Genomic DNA, 14,919 nt, shown 5'->3' with positions numbered 1-14,919 from the left:
GCATGTGCAGATTCCAAGTAAGCCCACCTGCATTTACCTGATAGCTTCCCTGTTTGACTTTTGCCTGTCTGACTATTCTCTGTAATAAATACCACATTTGGATCCTCAACCTCATTGTCCCAGACCCTCACATGGCTCATGACAGGATATGTAGTCCATTTGATGGCAGATTTGTAGTTCTAAAGCAATCCGCAGTAGCTAGATTGTTGACTGTAACAGAGTGTACTATAAACCTCTAATTTGTTATATATACACTTAAATAAACATTGCACGGAAATCCTTAATTTTAAACGACAATATGTGCTGATGATATGACAATAAGTACAATCTCGTTGTGTTTGTGCCAGTCAGACCAAATCTAATCACTCAATCATGAACAATATAGGTTATTTTACTAAATGATCATTTCTGTAACTCAATGCTTCCTCTGTCAGCCAGACAGATATTACGTATTTTAGTTAATACGGTTTTTGGTGCCTGACAAAATACGTGAATTCGAAATTTACGACTGTGGTGTCTAGTGATGCAAACGCAGCACAATGAGTGAAGTCACAATGCAAAGACATTTGAAGGTCGCAGTCATGTGTAAAACGATGCTGCCACAAGACTGATTCTCAATCCCTCTTTCCCACATAAAAACACACAGACTTCTGAGATATTAATGAGTGAATACTTATTATTATCTTTTTTTTAAACACCACATTGTTTTATTGATAAAGACTTAAAACATTTCTATCATGCTTTATTAAAAATGTTTGATATAAGGCCAAATATATAGAGCACACAAGGTGGTGGATGATTTATACTTGCTTTAAAAGAAGAAATGGAGAACGGTTGATGTTTACTTTGCTTTTTATATTGGCTGTAATAACTATTGTGTAATATAATATTATAGAATGTGTTTCTTTAATGCCCTTGAATGCTTTGAAAGAGACAATTCAGCAAAAAAAATTCCTACATTGTGCATTTAAAGTCCCTTTTTGGTTCTTTATTATATATATATATATATATATATATATATATATATATATATATATATATATATATATATATATATATATATATATATATTTGTTTTGGTTTCAATGCCTGTGGTTAAGGTTATGTATTAATGATTAAGTATAAATATCAACTGCTGCTTTTTTATGGTTGACTTTTTCTATTTGCTTGCTTTAGCATTGGCACGAGGATGTCAATGTTTTGTTTTAGTGGACAATATGGTATTGTTGTTTTCTGATATTTTGCTGCCTTTACAAAATGTGATTTAAAATCATGATATAATAATTTATGTTGCAATGAGGGATTTTCCTGAGGGTTTGGCAGCTTCTCCTTGGCAGGTCAAAAGGTCATGATGTCAAAGGGTTAAGTCATTGACTGCCTCTGAAATGCAGTGCACCATTATAAAACATATTCACCCAATTCTCCATTCATCTTTCTTTTTCAGAGACGTTTACATGTTATATTTTTATAAACCTTAAATAAATATTTAAGGCGTTAAGCCAGGGGTCACCAATCCTGGTCCTGGAGGGCCGGTGTCCCATCAGGGTTTAGCTCCATCTTGCCTCAACACACCTGCTTGGATGTTTCAAGTACCTAGTAAGACCTTAATTAGCTTGTTCAGGTGTGTTTGATTAGGGTTGGAGCTAAAATCTGCAGGACACCGGCCCTCCAGGAACAAGTTTGGTGACCACTGCTCTAAGCCATAGGCCTCAAACTCAATTCCTGGATGGCCGCAGCCCTGCACAGTTTTGCTCCAACCCTGATCAAACACTGCGGATTCAACTAATGAAGGTGTTCATGACTCTTTTGAACACCTTGGTTATTTGGATCAGTTGTGTTTGATACACTAAACAAAGTAATTACTTAAAAAGGGAGCAAACCCATTGCATTAAAAGTGACAAGTAGATTATAGTTAAAACATGTTAACTATTTGTTCCACCTTAGAACAAACTTAATTTTGACATTTATTTAATATTAAAGCAGTGTTTAATCAAAATTTTACAGCTTAGTCAACTTATCTCTCTTTTCAATGTAGGGTTGGAGTAAAACTGTGCAGAGCTGCGGCTCTCCAGGAATTGAGTTTGACACCTATGCTCCAAACAGTCTCAGAAAACCTGGCTTATACTTATACATGTGCGTTGTTGTTTTCCAAAAACAACTTTAAGATGATGGTAGAACATGACAAAAGATTCATATTTTTGATTAGACTGACAAAATATGGTGCTATTTTCTTGATGTGTTCCTGTTTGTCAGTGTAAGTAGACTCTCAATGCTCAGAAATTGGCTGAAATGTATTTACCCAAAAGCCTAATTTTGTGAAATAACCTAATTATTTATGTAAAGCACACAGAAGCACTGTTATTTTAAGCATCCCAATTGTCCCGTGTTATTTCTCCAGTCTCCTTTTCTCTAATATCATCAAGTTTATCAAGCAAATTTGCACTTTTCCCTCAGCATTTGTGCTCTGAAATAGACCAACTGCCTTCCTCAACACACATGATCTGCCTCGAAGAAACTCGCCTGACCCTCTTAACTCACGAGGAACTGCTGATACATTTGTACTGTATATTTACATTAAACATCACTGATAATTTGTATTTCTGTCATTATATATGCTATTCAGAACTACATAAATGTGTTTTTTTAGCTTTTAAATGACTTCTTAACATGTAAGTAGCCATCAGCCTGTATTTAAATCGAGCACAGATGCACTGGAGTAAAAATAAAAAGACATTGTTTGTACAGTATGCAATTGTGATTGTCTTTTTAATGACAAATCGATGTCACCAATATACATATATACACCAATATACGTATACATACATATACTTTGTTTGCAAGATTGTCAGCCATGTGTGGTGATTTTTTTGTGAGTAAAGATGAGGTCATCTTTGCAAATGATGTAATACAGTGAAATTAACCGAACAGATCAGATATATGCTTCATGTCAACTCCATCATTTAGACGTATAATATTAAAAAAACAACACACTTGGATCACCACAATGTCATTTTTTGCCATATTAATTTGACTATTAATAAATGCACATAATGATGCATTAAACTCAGTTATAGCTGGCTTACTGTCTGGTTCGGATTTCTGGTTTTGTGATGTGGGTCAGAACATCACACAAGGACAAAAATGTAACCGCTCTCTGCCTCTCTTTTTCTCCTGACCCAGATTTCACACTGCCTGCCTCACAGCACAGAGTGAGACTGCAGCACTAATAAAATATGCTGCAGCATACACACACACGCACACGCACACAAATTCACAAAAACTTGAGGCAAATTTAGAATTTCATAATAATAATAATAATCATCATCGTCATAATAATAATAATAACCATAATAATAATAATGAAACAATAATAATGATAATAAAATTATACAAATAAATTAAAAATAATGATAATAAGAATAATTATAACAAAAATAATGTCGATAATAATAAAAAATAATATTATTAATAATTATAATATTAATGAAATAATAGTAATAATAATAATAAAAATAATAATAATAATAATAAAAAAATAAATAATAATAATATAATAACAATATAACAATAATAAAAATAATAATAGAAATAATAATAAAATAATAACAACAATATTAATAAAATAATAATGCTAATAATAACAATAATAATAATAATAATAATAATAATAAAGATTATAATAAAAATAATAAAAATAAAAAAATAAATAAAATAAAATAATATTAATAATAATATTAAAAATTCTAATAACAATAAAAATTATAGTACAAATAATAACCATAATAATATTGATAAATAATAATAATAATACTACTACTACTAATAATAATAATAAAATAACAATAATAATAAATAAAGTTATAAAATGTATATTAAAAAAACAACAACAACATAATTAACATAATAAAACATATTAATAATAATATAATAATATAATAATAATAATAATAATAATAATAACAATAATAAAAGGCTTAATTTTTATATATAGCTTTTGATTCTTAAAAAAAACATAAACCATCCTAATATACCATGTTTACATTTTAAAAACCATTAAATTGCCAAATTTGTGTCCTCATAAACCTACACACCTAAACTACACACATTTTAATGCTCCTCAGCATTTTACACTCCTGGCCATGCCGTCCTGAAACACTGCAGAAAGGCCTCGCTCACAGAAATCAGCCTGGTTTCTAGGCAACGGGAGCCTCTCTCTTAGCCACTGGTTTAAAGAGGAAGCAATGTGAGTTTAAAAATATTTGCATATAAATATCTAATTATTTTCTGTGTGTCATAAAATGCAACACACTACAGTAATCATATAAAACCACAGTGTTACTAATTTAAATTGTAGATTTGTAGATTTATTTGGTCTATCCTTCACCCCTCCCTTCATTCACGCTCTCCCCTAGAGACCGCAGTGCTCAGCACCACAGACAGCGACCCGCCTCTCCAGCAGCCCGTCGTTATGGTAACGCAGGATGGGGGAGCGCGTGATGCTGCAGCCTGTAATCTGATGCGCAGACGCGGCTCCTCTGCCCAAATCTGGAGAGCTCATATCCCGTATATATGCTATTTATGTTGAATAGCAACACTTTTAATAATGCCTTCATAATAAAGTGTATAATCTAAGCCTGCTTGTGTTATGATTTGTGAAATACTGCTGAGAATATGTACATTTGATCTCCATTGTGTCCTTGAGCTGTGGCTCTCTTCACTCTGCCCTCTGGTGTCAGTTGTCGGATACATGGATTTCACAGACTGGTGCAGGTTTGGGGAAAGCTCGAGCATGCGCAACTGTGATGGGAGGGGGCGCAGAACAAAAGGGGACGGGTGGGGCTGTGTTTGTCACGTGATCTGTGTAACTGAACCACAAGGTGTCACTGTTTACCATGCAAGTAGACGCATTTAGACACATAAATACAGTCTCATTTATTAATCTCAAACACGATTAAACGACCTAAAAGCTGAGTAAAATAATGGAAAATAGATTTAAAAATACAATTTAGGGTTTAGACTTTATTGTAATGCATTTGAAATTGTCGTTGCATGTTTTTACTGTTGAAATATGATATTTTATTCTAAAATAATAAAAATAGCAACAATAAAAATAAAAAATAAATAATCATAATAATAATCATCATCACAATAGTATAACAATAATAACAATATAAAAAATTAAATAAATAATAATAATAACAATAATAATAATAATAATAATAATAATAATATAAAAATATTAAAATAGTAATATAAAAATAATAATAATAATAATAATTAAAATAAAATAAAATAAAATAAAAAGCATAAAAATATACATATTAAAATAAAATAATAATTTTAAAAATAGTAATAACTATTATAATAGTTATAATAATAACAATAATATTCATATTAATAATAATAACAATAATAGAAATTATAATAAAAATAAATAAAATAATAACAATAATAATAAAATATAATAATAATAATAATAATAATAATAATAATAATAATTTAAACAACAACAACAACAACAATAATAATAATAATAAGGTAGCACTTTAAAGTCTCATTTGCTAATAATAATTAACACATTAAATAACATGAACTAATAAGCATATTCATTCAATTATTGATTTTCTTTTCAGCTTAATCCTTTAATTAATCAGGGGTCAAATGTTTTACTCAGCGGATGCTCTTCCAGCTACAACCCATCAATGGGAAACACTAAGGAAATTTTAGCTTACCCGATTCACTTATGCCGATAACACTTATGTGTTTGGACTGTGGGAGAAAATTTATATTTTATTCACTATTTACCCCCTTTCCCATGTTCCAAATTAGTTTCTTATTTTCTGATAAACACAAAAGAAGATATTTTGAAGAATGTTTAAAAGCAGTAACACCTGATTTCCACAGTATCGACAAACTGAATACTTTGGCAGCTAATGGTTATCGGTTTCCAATATTCTTCAAAATATATTATTTTGTGTTTAACAAAAAATACAAATACTCAAACAGGTTTGGAACCGCTTGAGGGAGAGAAAATTAGTAAATTTTTATTTTTGCGTGAGCTATGCTTTTGATAAACAGACACAAACTCTTCAACATAAATACAAAAAAATCAACAAAAACTAGCTCAATTAGGAGACAAAACAACATCAAATTTGAATTGACTGGCTGATTCTCAAATATGCTGATAATGAAATATCACAATATTGAGAAAAGCGTAGCCATTAAGTTGTGAAAATTCAGGGGGTGTCCAAACTGGGTCCTAGAGGGCCGGTGTCCTGCTGAGCTTAGCTCCAACTTACTTCAACACACCTGCTAGGAAGTTTCCAGTACATATATATAGGCGATGCAGTGGTGCAGTAGTGCTCCTCCGGGTTTCCTCCGGGTGCTACGGTTTCCCCCACAGTCCAAAGACATGTGGTACAGGTGAATTGGATACAGGCTAAATTGTCCATTGTGAATGGGTGTGTATGGATGTTTTTCAAAGATGGGTTGCAGCTGGAAAGGCATCCGCTGCATAAAACATATGCTGGATAAATTGGCAGTTTATTCTGCTGTGGTGACCCCGAATTAATAAAGGGACTAAGATGAAAAGAGAATGAATAATCATAACCAAAACCATAATAATCATAATAATGTTGATAATAATATTTTTATTATAATAATAATTATTATTATTATTATTAGCTTGTTTAGCTGGTTCATGTGTTTTTGATTAGGGTTTAAGCTAAACTCTTAAACTCTTTAAGCCCTCCAGGACCGAGAAAGATGTCATGTGAATGCGGTTTCGCAGGATAGCTGTGAGAGGCGCTACAGCACCATACATTTCCAGCCATCGTGCTTCACATATTGGCTTGGTTGGCGTGTCAGACATCACTTCGGCTTTGAACAATGAACAACGACGATGCTAAATCTGTTGGTTAGTTTCTGCTTTCGGTAGCATAAAAGAGTTAGCCCCGATTTTCGGCGGTTTTCCAGAAGGACGCAATGGCGAATGAAAACACAAGAACATGGATGAGCAGGATTTTCTATCTGATGTGTCTGCTGTTTAATTCCGGAGGTAAGGCTGCTCAGATAAACTACTCCCTCCAAGAGGAATCTAAAATCGGGGTAAATGTTGGAAACATTGCAAAGGATTTAGGGATTGATCCAACTTCGTTAGAAAACAGGAATTTTCGTATTGTCGCGGGGACAAAGCAGGAGCTCTTTCGGGTTAATCATGAAGACGGCGCTTTGTTTGTGAGCCAGAGGATAGACAGAGAAGAGCTGTGCGCTAAAATCAACCCATGTCTCATCAACCTCAAAGCAGTGATCGAAAATCCACTGGAAATGCACCAGATATCAGTTGACATTATCGATGTTAATGATAATCCACCCAGTTTTCTGGACGAAAACTATAAACTGGAAATCTTAGAATCTGCCATGACAGGCGCACGATTTCAGGTGGAAACTGCTCACGATCCAGATATAGGCTCAAATGACTTACAGTCATATAAGCTGAGCCAAAATCACTATTTTCGTTTGGAAACAGAAGACATGGGAGATGAAGGTAAGATTCCTGTGCTCATTCTACAAAAACCTCTGGATAGAGAAAAAAGCGCAAGGCATAACCTCATATTAACTGCGACGGACGGCGGAAAGCCGCATAAATCAGCTGCAGCCAATATAACTATAGTAGTGTCAGATATTAATGATAACACTCCAGTTTGTGATAAACAAAAATACACAGTGACAGTGAAAGAAGACGCACCTGAAGGAACATTTCTGCTCCGCGTCAATGCTTCAGATTCAGATGAAGGCGTGAATGGAGAAATTGAATACTCTTTACGGAATAAATTCAGGAAAGGAGCGTCTGATGTGTTTGATTTGGATAATATTACTGGGGAATTAAAGATTAAAGGAGGGCTAAATTTTGAAGAAAGACAAGTTTATGAGTTAAAAATATTGGCTGCTGATAAAGGAGCTGTGTCTTTGTCTACACAGTGCAACGTGCTTGTGAATGTTGAAGATGTTAATGATAACCGGCCTGAGATTGACGTTACTTCATTGTCAAGCCACATCCCTGAGGATGCCGCTCCTGGAACTGTAGTAGCTTTAATTGGAGTTACAGACTTGGACTCGGGTATGAACGGGAAGATAATTTGCTCTCTGCCCAAGAATATTCCTTTTGATCTTAAACCTTCGCCTGATGGAAACTTTTATTCTCTGGTAACGAAAGAAAACATCGATAAAGAAGCGAAGTCGTCTTATGATATAACCATTACAGCCAAGGATTTGGGATCTCCTTCACTATCATCAACAAGATCGATTCACGTGGAGGTCACGGATGTTAACGATAACAGCCCTAAATTTGCTCAGAGCCCTTATACATTCTACGTAACCGAAAATAACAAGCATGGCATTGCTGTTTTCTCATTAAGCGCATCTGATTTAGATGAAGGAGAAAACGCACGTGTCTCATATACAATAGATCGCATTAATTCAGACCAAAGCATGACATCTTTCTTGAGTATTAACGAGGCGAATGGCACTGTTTACTCATTGAAGAGCTTTGACTTTGAGTCTCTAAAAACTTTCCAGTTCTTTGTTGTGGCTAAAGACTCTGGAAGTCCATCTCTGAGCAGTAACGTGACAGTGAACGTGTTTATTCTGGACCAGAACGACAACGTTCCAGTGATCTTATATCCAGTCAGCGCTAACGGTTCTGCTGAGGGTGTGGAAGAGATTCCCCGTAATGTGAACGCAGGTCATTTGGTGACTAAAGTCAGAGCCTATGACGCAGATATAGGATACAACGGCTGGTTATTATTCTCACTGCAGGAAGTTAGTGAGCACAGTCTCTTTGCTTTGGACCGCTATACAGGACAGATAAGGACCCTTCGCTCATTCACAGAAACAGACGAGGCCCAGCATAAACTGGTCATACTGGTCAAAGACAATGGGAACGTTTCCCTCTCAGCAACAGCGACTGTGATTGTCAAAGTTGTGGAGCCCAAAGAGGCTTTTGCAGCTTCTGATGTTAAAAACGCAGAGAAAGACGAGGAGGAAAACAACGTGACATTTTATTTGATCATCACTTTGGGCTCGGTTTCGGTGCTTTTCGTCATCAGCATCATCGTGTTGATTGTAATGCAGTGCTCCAAATCTACAGACTATTCGTCCAAGTATTTACAGGACACAAATTATGACGGGACTCTGTGTCACAGCATCCAGTACAGATCTGGAGACAAACGCTACATGTTAGTTGGACCCAGAATGAGTATCGGCTCGACTATAGCACCAGGCAGTAATAGGAATACTCTAGTCATACCAGATCGCAGGAGGAGGGATTCCGGAGAGGTAAGATTTTGAAATAATATTTGTTTGGACATAATTGTTGGCACATTTCTATTGTAGAAGAACTGTCCTTGGTGCTGAAACATCACTTCTTACATTTTTATATCTGTCTTAATAAATATCCAACCTTTAGAATAACACAGGCTATACTGGCTTTATATATATATATATATATATATATATATATATATATATATATATATATATATATATATATATATATTGATATATATATATATATATATATATATATATATATATATATATATATATATATATATATGGAAAGTACAAAAAAGCGTGCATAAAATTAAAAACATAGTTATATGTAAGTTCAACCACAATTTACTCAGCCTTGACTTTCATATAAGTGTTTGTTTTACCATGTATGATAATGGTTACATGCTTCAAACATTCTTCATAATACTTTTACTTTAAAGTGAAGAGTGAATAAATGATTGCAGAATTGTAAGTTTTGGGTGAACTTTCCCTTGAAGGGATACGACGCTGTCCATGGTGCTGAATTAGTTTATATTAATGGCGGAATATTGGTGCTATTTACTTTGAAACAGTCAAGGTAAACTGCTCCATATCAGTATTGTAATTGTACTCCCTACCTCAAGAGGTAACTATGGAGGGTTGTAAAGTAAGTGTCAATCTTATTAGAATGATACTTGGTAAAGGTTTGGCATGGTTTTGAGAAAGCGCTCAGCTCAGCTTTCTCCATGGAGCGCGGTTATGTTCTACAGCTCAACGTAAGTTTTATTTATTTTGCCACTCTGTGTTTGTTTGTTTCTGTAATTGTTGCATTCTGAATTGTGTTTTGCATATTTTGTTTAATTGGGCCTTATTACATACATGATTACTTCCGCTGGATTGTGGCTTAATGCATGTGCACTTGTGATCATTCCTTGCTTGGACTATGTGTTTTGCTATGGAACTTTTTATAACAGATGTTTACGGTGCAATAATAAATAAATAAATAAAGTAGTAAAATAAGTAAAAATAGTAACAAAATAAGCTGTTGGAAAAATATGGCAAGTGAGATGGAATAATAGTGCTGGTCGATTTTAAGATGCAAAAAATAAAAATAAAAAAATTGATAGAATTACTCATGGGAGTAGGAAGGAAGATGGAGTGATATTTAAAGTCAATGACACTGCTCTTAATGGAAAACTACGCGAATTTTCACGAACGTGATCAAGATATTAAAGCACCAAAACAAACGTGCAAAATCCAACAGTACCACGCTCATATTATTAGACACGCCTCTTTCTGTTGATTGGCAGCGAGCGTGTTCTGGGATTTGTAGGCAAAAGCGTTTTTCAAATATTGCTGAATGCATCTAAAATAATTCACTTCAATGAGCACGGATTTTCAGAAATTATTTGGATGCGTTGCTTAATTGTTTAGACTATAAAAGAAAAATAATTCACAGCCAAGAAAAAAATCACTCTACAAAATGTACTTTAAAGCTCTTATAATTGTTTTAAAATAAAAAAAAACAGTCTCTCGTTCAATTCTATCAATACCTCCATCTCAGTAGGAGGCGGGTGATGTACCAGAAGTTGGTTTGCCAACCACAAAAAAGCTCTTAAAAGAAGAAAATATTGTTTATTGATTTTTTATTCGTGCATCTTCGTTTCCTTTCCTCGCCTCTCAACTACACACCCGTTGTTTCTGTACATTTACTGTACATTATTCTATCAGCATCATCGTATTGAGTAACACCGTGCTCCAAATATCCAGACTATTCGTCGATGCATTTACATGACTTTGGAAAGGTAAACATATGATTTGTTATTTTTGCACTCTTTATTATAATTTGCATTGTCACATACACATGTATAGAGGACGAAACCTGCAATAAATAAATAAAAATGCAAATAATTAAATAAATACATGACTAAATAAATCCATATATTCCTGCATGAATAAAACAATAAACAAATAAATATGCAAATTGTCAAACAAATATATAAATCCACAATATTCTGGATAAATAAATACATAAAAAACTAATAATGCGGGCAGGCGAATAATTAAATAATTTACAGGAATGTTTGGGGAATAAGTAAATGCCAAACTAAAAGTAGTTTTTTTTCCCCACATTTAAACGTTTATTAATTTTGAACGTAATTCCGGATTTACTTGTCTTCAGCTCAACATGCTAATGAGAGTGTGTTTATCAATAACCTGAAGCCAGTCAAAAAATCCAATGCAATTTTTTTTTATGATCAACCAATGATGGCATAAAGACTAAGAAACCTACTTTCAGTTTAGCATTTTCTTATTTCCTCAACATTCGTCTAAGTTATTTAATTATTTATCTGCTCGCACTAATTATTATTTATATATTTATTTATGCAGGAACTTGTGGACTTATATATGTATATGCGTATTTATTTGTTTATTGTTTCAATTATGCAGACATTTATTTATTTATTTATTTACTACTTTATTTATCAAATTGCGTATTTATGTATTGTTTTTGCAGGTTTTGTCCTCCATACACACCTACAGCTATTCGTCATTTTCCATTGTCGTATTGTCGGATTTGATATTTTATAGACTAATATATTTATCTGTTTTATTTGTTTTACCTACTTTTTAAAAAAAGTTAATTTCGTTAAATATATAGGCTATTGTGTTAATCTTTGCAGCGGAACAGAACATTTTTGTGGTACCAAATAGACAAATGTGCTATATATTAATGTCTAATAAAACTAAGCATGTGCTCTTTGACTGTATGCTACAGTTTATGAGCAGAAATCTACTAAAGAAGAAAGCAGGGAAAAATCTTGATCTGTTGTAATGGTCCGCGTGGTGTCAGTATTACACAAGAAACCGTTTTTGGGGCAGGGATCTTTTTTGCATCACTGTGTTTTAAGCTATAGTCTGCAGCGCGCTGACTGCGCCTTCAGTGCGAGCAGCTGAAAACACTGGATTATTCATGTGATATTCGAGTAAAGGAAGCTCTCGATTTATTTGCTTTATAATTTTAATTCGTGTGGTAACTGTAAAAATTGCAGTACACTTGATCCTCATACGACAGTTTTGAGCATGGATGCTGGAGAACAAAGACGTAGATGGGAGTACTGGTGGATTTCTCTGCTTTTCTATTTGCTTACATGCCTCGGACAGCGGGTTTCAGCTCAGATAAGATACTCTATTCCAGAGGAGGTAAAAGAGGGAACGATTGTGGGAAATATTGCGAAGGATTTAGGTCTTGATGTCAGTAAATTGTTGGACAGACGGTTCCGTATTGTCTCTGGATCAAATGACGCCCTTTTTCAGGTAAATCAGAACAATGGCATGCTATATGTGGGGAAGCTTATCGACAGAGAGGCGCTGTGCGACGAAAATGCTGCTTGCTTGATAAGCCTGAAAACTGTTGTTGAAAATCCTCTTGAAATCCATTATGTAGAAGTGGAAATTACCGATGTGAACGACCATGCACCCAGTTTTGCTAATAAAGACGTCTTGTTGGAAATTGCGGAATCAACAATACCTGGCGAGGACTTCCAGTTGCAGGAAGCGTATGATCCAGATTCGGGAGTAAATTCGGTTCGTTTTTATAAACTGAGCCAGACTGAGTATTTTGAAATAGAGCTTCGAGAAAATGGAGGAGAGAAAAAAGTCCCGGTCTTAAAATTACGCAAATCGCTCGACCGGGAGCGTCAGGTTATTCATAGTCTGATAGTGACTGCTGTCGACGGTGGCAATCCACCGCGATCTGGAAGCACTGTTATTAACGTCACAGTGCTGGACGATAATGATAACAGGCCGAAATTCAGCCAGGAACTATATTCTGTCTCATTGCAAGAAAACGCTCCTCTTGGTACTCTTGTGATTAAACTGAATGCCACTGATTTAGATGAAGGTCAGAATGGCGAAATTGTATATTCGTTCGTAAAGAATATTGAAAAATATATTTATGACACTTTTAATTTGGATAACACTGGGGAGATTAGAGTAAAGGGGAGTTTAGATTTTGAGAAAAATAATGTTTATAGAATCGCTGTTATGGCGTCAGATAAAGGTCAACCACCCAAGACAAGCAACTGTAGAATTATCATTAAAGTCATTGACGAAAACGATAATGCACCAGAGATAGAGGTTACCTCTCTGTCTGATGTAGTTCCCGAAGATTCAAAGCCAGGGGCCGTCATTTCACTCGTTAGTATTACTGATAAAGATTCTGGAGTAAATGGCAAAGTTGTGTGTAGGATATCTGATGATGTGCCTTTCGAATTGAAGCCCTCATTTAAAGACAACATGTACTCTCTTGTGACGAATGCAAAGTTAGATAGAGAGCTCACGTCGCATTATGATGTCACCATAACAGCCACAGATCTCGGTCAGCCGCCTCTGTCTTCAATCAAAACTCTGAAAGTGCAGATATCAGATGTAAATGATAATGCTCCAGAATTTGTTCATAATCCTTTAGAGCTGTACTTAATGGAAAATAATGCTCCAGGAGCATCTATATATTCTGTCAGTGCATTCGATAGGGACTTAAACGAAAACGCTGCAATAACCTATCAAATAGTTAGAGAAGAAGGAACAAGAAGTCATATGTCGTCCTTCCTTAATGTAAATGCAGACAATGGACACATCCATGCGCTGAAAAGTTTTGACTTTGAATCTGTAAAAACGTTTCAGTTCCACATACTCGCTACAGACTCTGGAAGTCCATCTCTGAGCAGTAACGTGACAGTGAACGTGTTTATTCTGGACCAGAACGACAACGTTCCAGTGATCTTATATCCAGTCAGCGCTAACGGTTCTGCTGAGGGTGTGGAAGAGATTCCCCGTAATGTGAACGCAGGTCATTTGGTGACTAAAGTCAGAGCCTATGACGCAGATATAGGATACAACGGCTGGTTATTATTCTCACTGCAGGAAGTTAGTGAGCACAGTCTCTTTGCTTTGGACCGCTATACAGGACAGATAAGGACCCTTCGCTCATTCACAGAAACAGACGAGGCCCAGCATAAACTGGTCATACTGGTCAAAGACAATGGGAACGTTTCCCTCTCAGCAACAGCGACTGTGATTGTCAAAGTTGTGGAGCCCAAAGAGGCTTTTGCAGCTTCTGATGTTAAAAACGCAGAGAAAGACGAGGAGGAAAACAACGTGACATTTTATTTGATCATCACTTTGGGCTCGGTTTCGGTGCTTTTCGTCATCAGCATCATCGTGTTGATTGTAATGCAGTGCTCCAAATCTACAGACTATTCGTCCAAGTATTTACAGGACACAAATTATGACGGGACTCTGTGTCACAGCATCCAGTACAGATCTGGAGACAAACGCTACATGTTAGTTGGACCCAGAATGAGTATCGGCTCTACTATAGCACCAGGCAGTAATAGGAATACTCTAGTCATACCAGATCGCAGGAGGAGAGACTCTGGAGAGGTAAGACTCGATTAACATTTGTCATTTGTGTAAGGTTAAAGTATCTTTTGTCTTTCTCATAAAGTTCTCTTGCTTTAATGTCATGCCTTGTTTTGGTATTGGAATTTAATTGTTCATGAAGTAGAAGAGAAAAACTAAGTCAGGTGTTTGGGTGTTTCCCAG

General features: G+C 35.0%; 9 protein-coding genes across 9 annotated transcripts in view; all 9 read left to right on the top strand.

The window, feature by feature from the left end:
- pcdh2a1 (protocadherin 2 alpha 1) overlaps positions 1-14,919 on the top strand; it is a 264,980-nt gene that overhangs the window by 37,929 nt on the left and 212,132 nt on the right. The gene's annotated exons all lie outside the window — the stretch shown is intronic.
- Positions 1-14,919, top strand: part of pcdh2a2 (protocadherin 2 alpha 2) — a 259,967-nt gene that overhangs the window by 32,916 nt on the left and 212,132 nt on the right. The window lies entirely within an intron of this gene.
- The window catches only part of pcdh2a3 (protocadherin 2 alpha 3), a 256,777-nt gene that overhangs the window by 29,726 nt on the left and 212,132 nt on the right, over positions 1-14,919 (top strand). The gene's annotated exons all lie outside the window — the stretch shown is intronic.
- pcdh2a4 (protocadherin 2 alpha 4) overlaps positions 1-14,919 on the top strand; it is a 250,948-nt gene that overhangs the window by 23,897 nt on the left and 212,132 nt on the right.
- Positions 1-14,919, top strand: part of pcdh2a5 (protocadherin 2 alpha 5) — a 250,948-nt gene that overhangs the window by 23,897 nt on the left and 212,132 nt on the right. The gene's annotated exons all lie outside the window — the stretch shown is intronic.
- pcdh2a7 (protocadherin 2 alpha 7) overlaps positions 1-14,919 on the top strand; it is a 244,558-nt gene that overhangs the window by 17,507 nt on the left and 212,132 nt on the right. The window lies entirely within an intron of this gene.
- pcdh2a8 (protocadherin 2 alpha 8) overlaps positions 1-14,919 on the top strand; it is a 241,085-nt gene that overhangs the window by 14,034 nt on the left and 212,132 nt on the right. The gene's annotated exons all lie outside the window — the stretch shown is intronic.
- The window catches only part of pcdh2a9 (protocadherin 2 alpha 9), a 220,067-nt gene continuing 212,132 nt past the window's right edge, over positions 6,985-14,919 (top strand). The window contains exon 1 of the mRNA NM_001024149.2: positions 6,985-9,336. Within this exon, the coding sequence (NP_001019320.2) occupies positions 6,985-9,336 (2,352 nt within the window). The remainder of the gene's footprint in view (positions 9,337-14,919) is intronic.
- The window catches only part of pcdh2a10 (protocadherin 2 alpha 10), a 214,655-nt gene continuing 212,132 nt past the window's right edge, over positions 12,397-14,919 (top strand). The window contains exon 1 of the mRNA NM_001009587.4: positions 12,397-14,757. Coding sequence (NP_001009587.4) covers positions 12,397-14,757 — 2,361 coding nt within the window. The remainder of the gene's footprint in view (positions 14,758-14,919) is intronic.

Source organism: Danio rerio, chromosome 14, assembly GCF_052040795.2.
Source record: "Danio rerio strain M-AB ecotype USA chromosome 14, GRCz13ab, whole genome shotgun sequence".
Lineage (NCBI taxonomy): Eukaryota > Metazoa > Chordata > Actinopteri > Cypriniformes > Danionidae > Danio > Danio rerio.
This window is presented reverse-complemented; position numbering and strand designations above follow the sequence as displayed.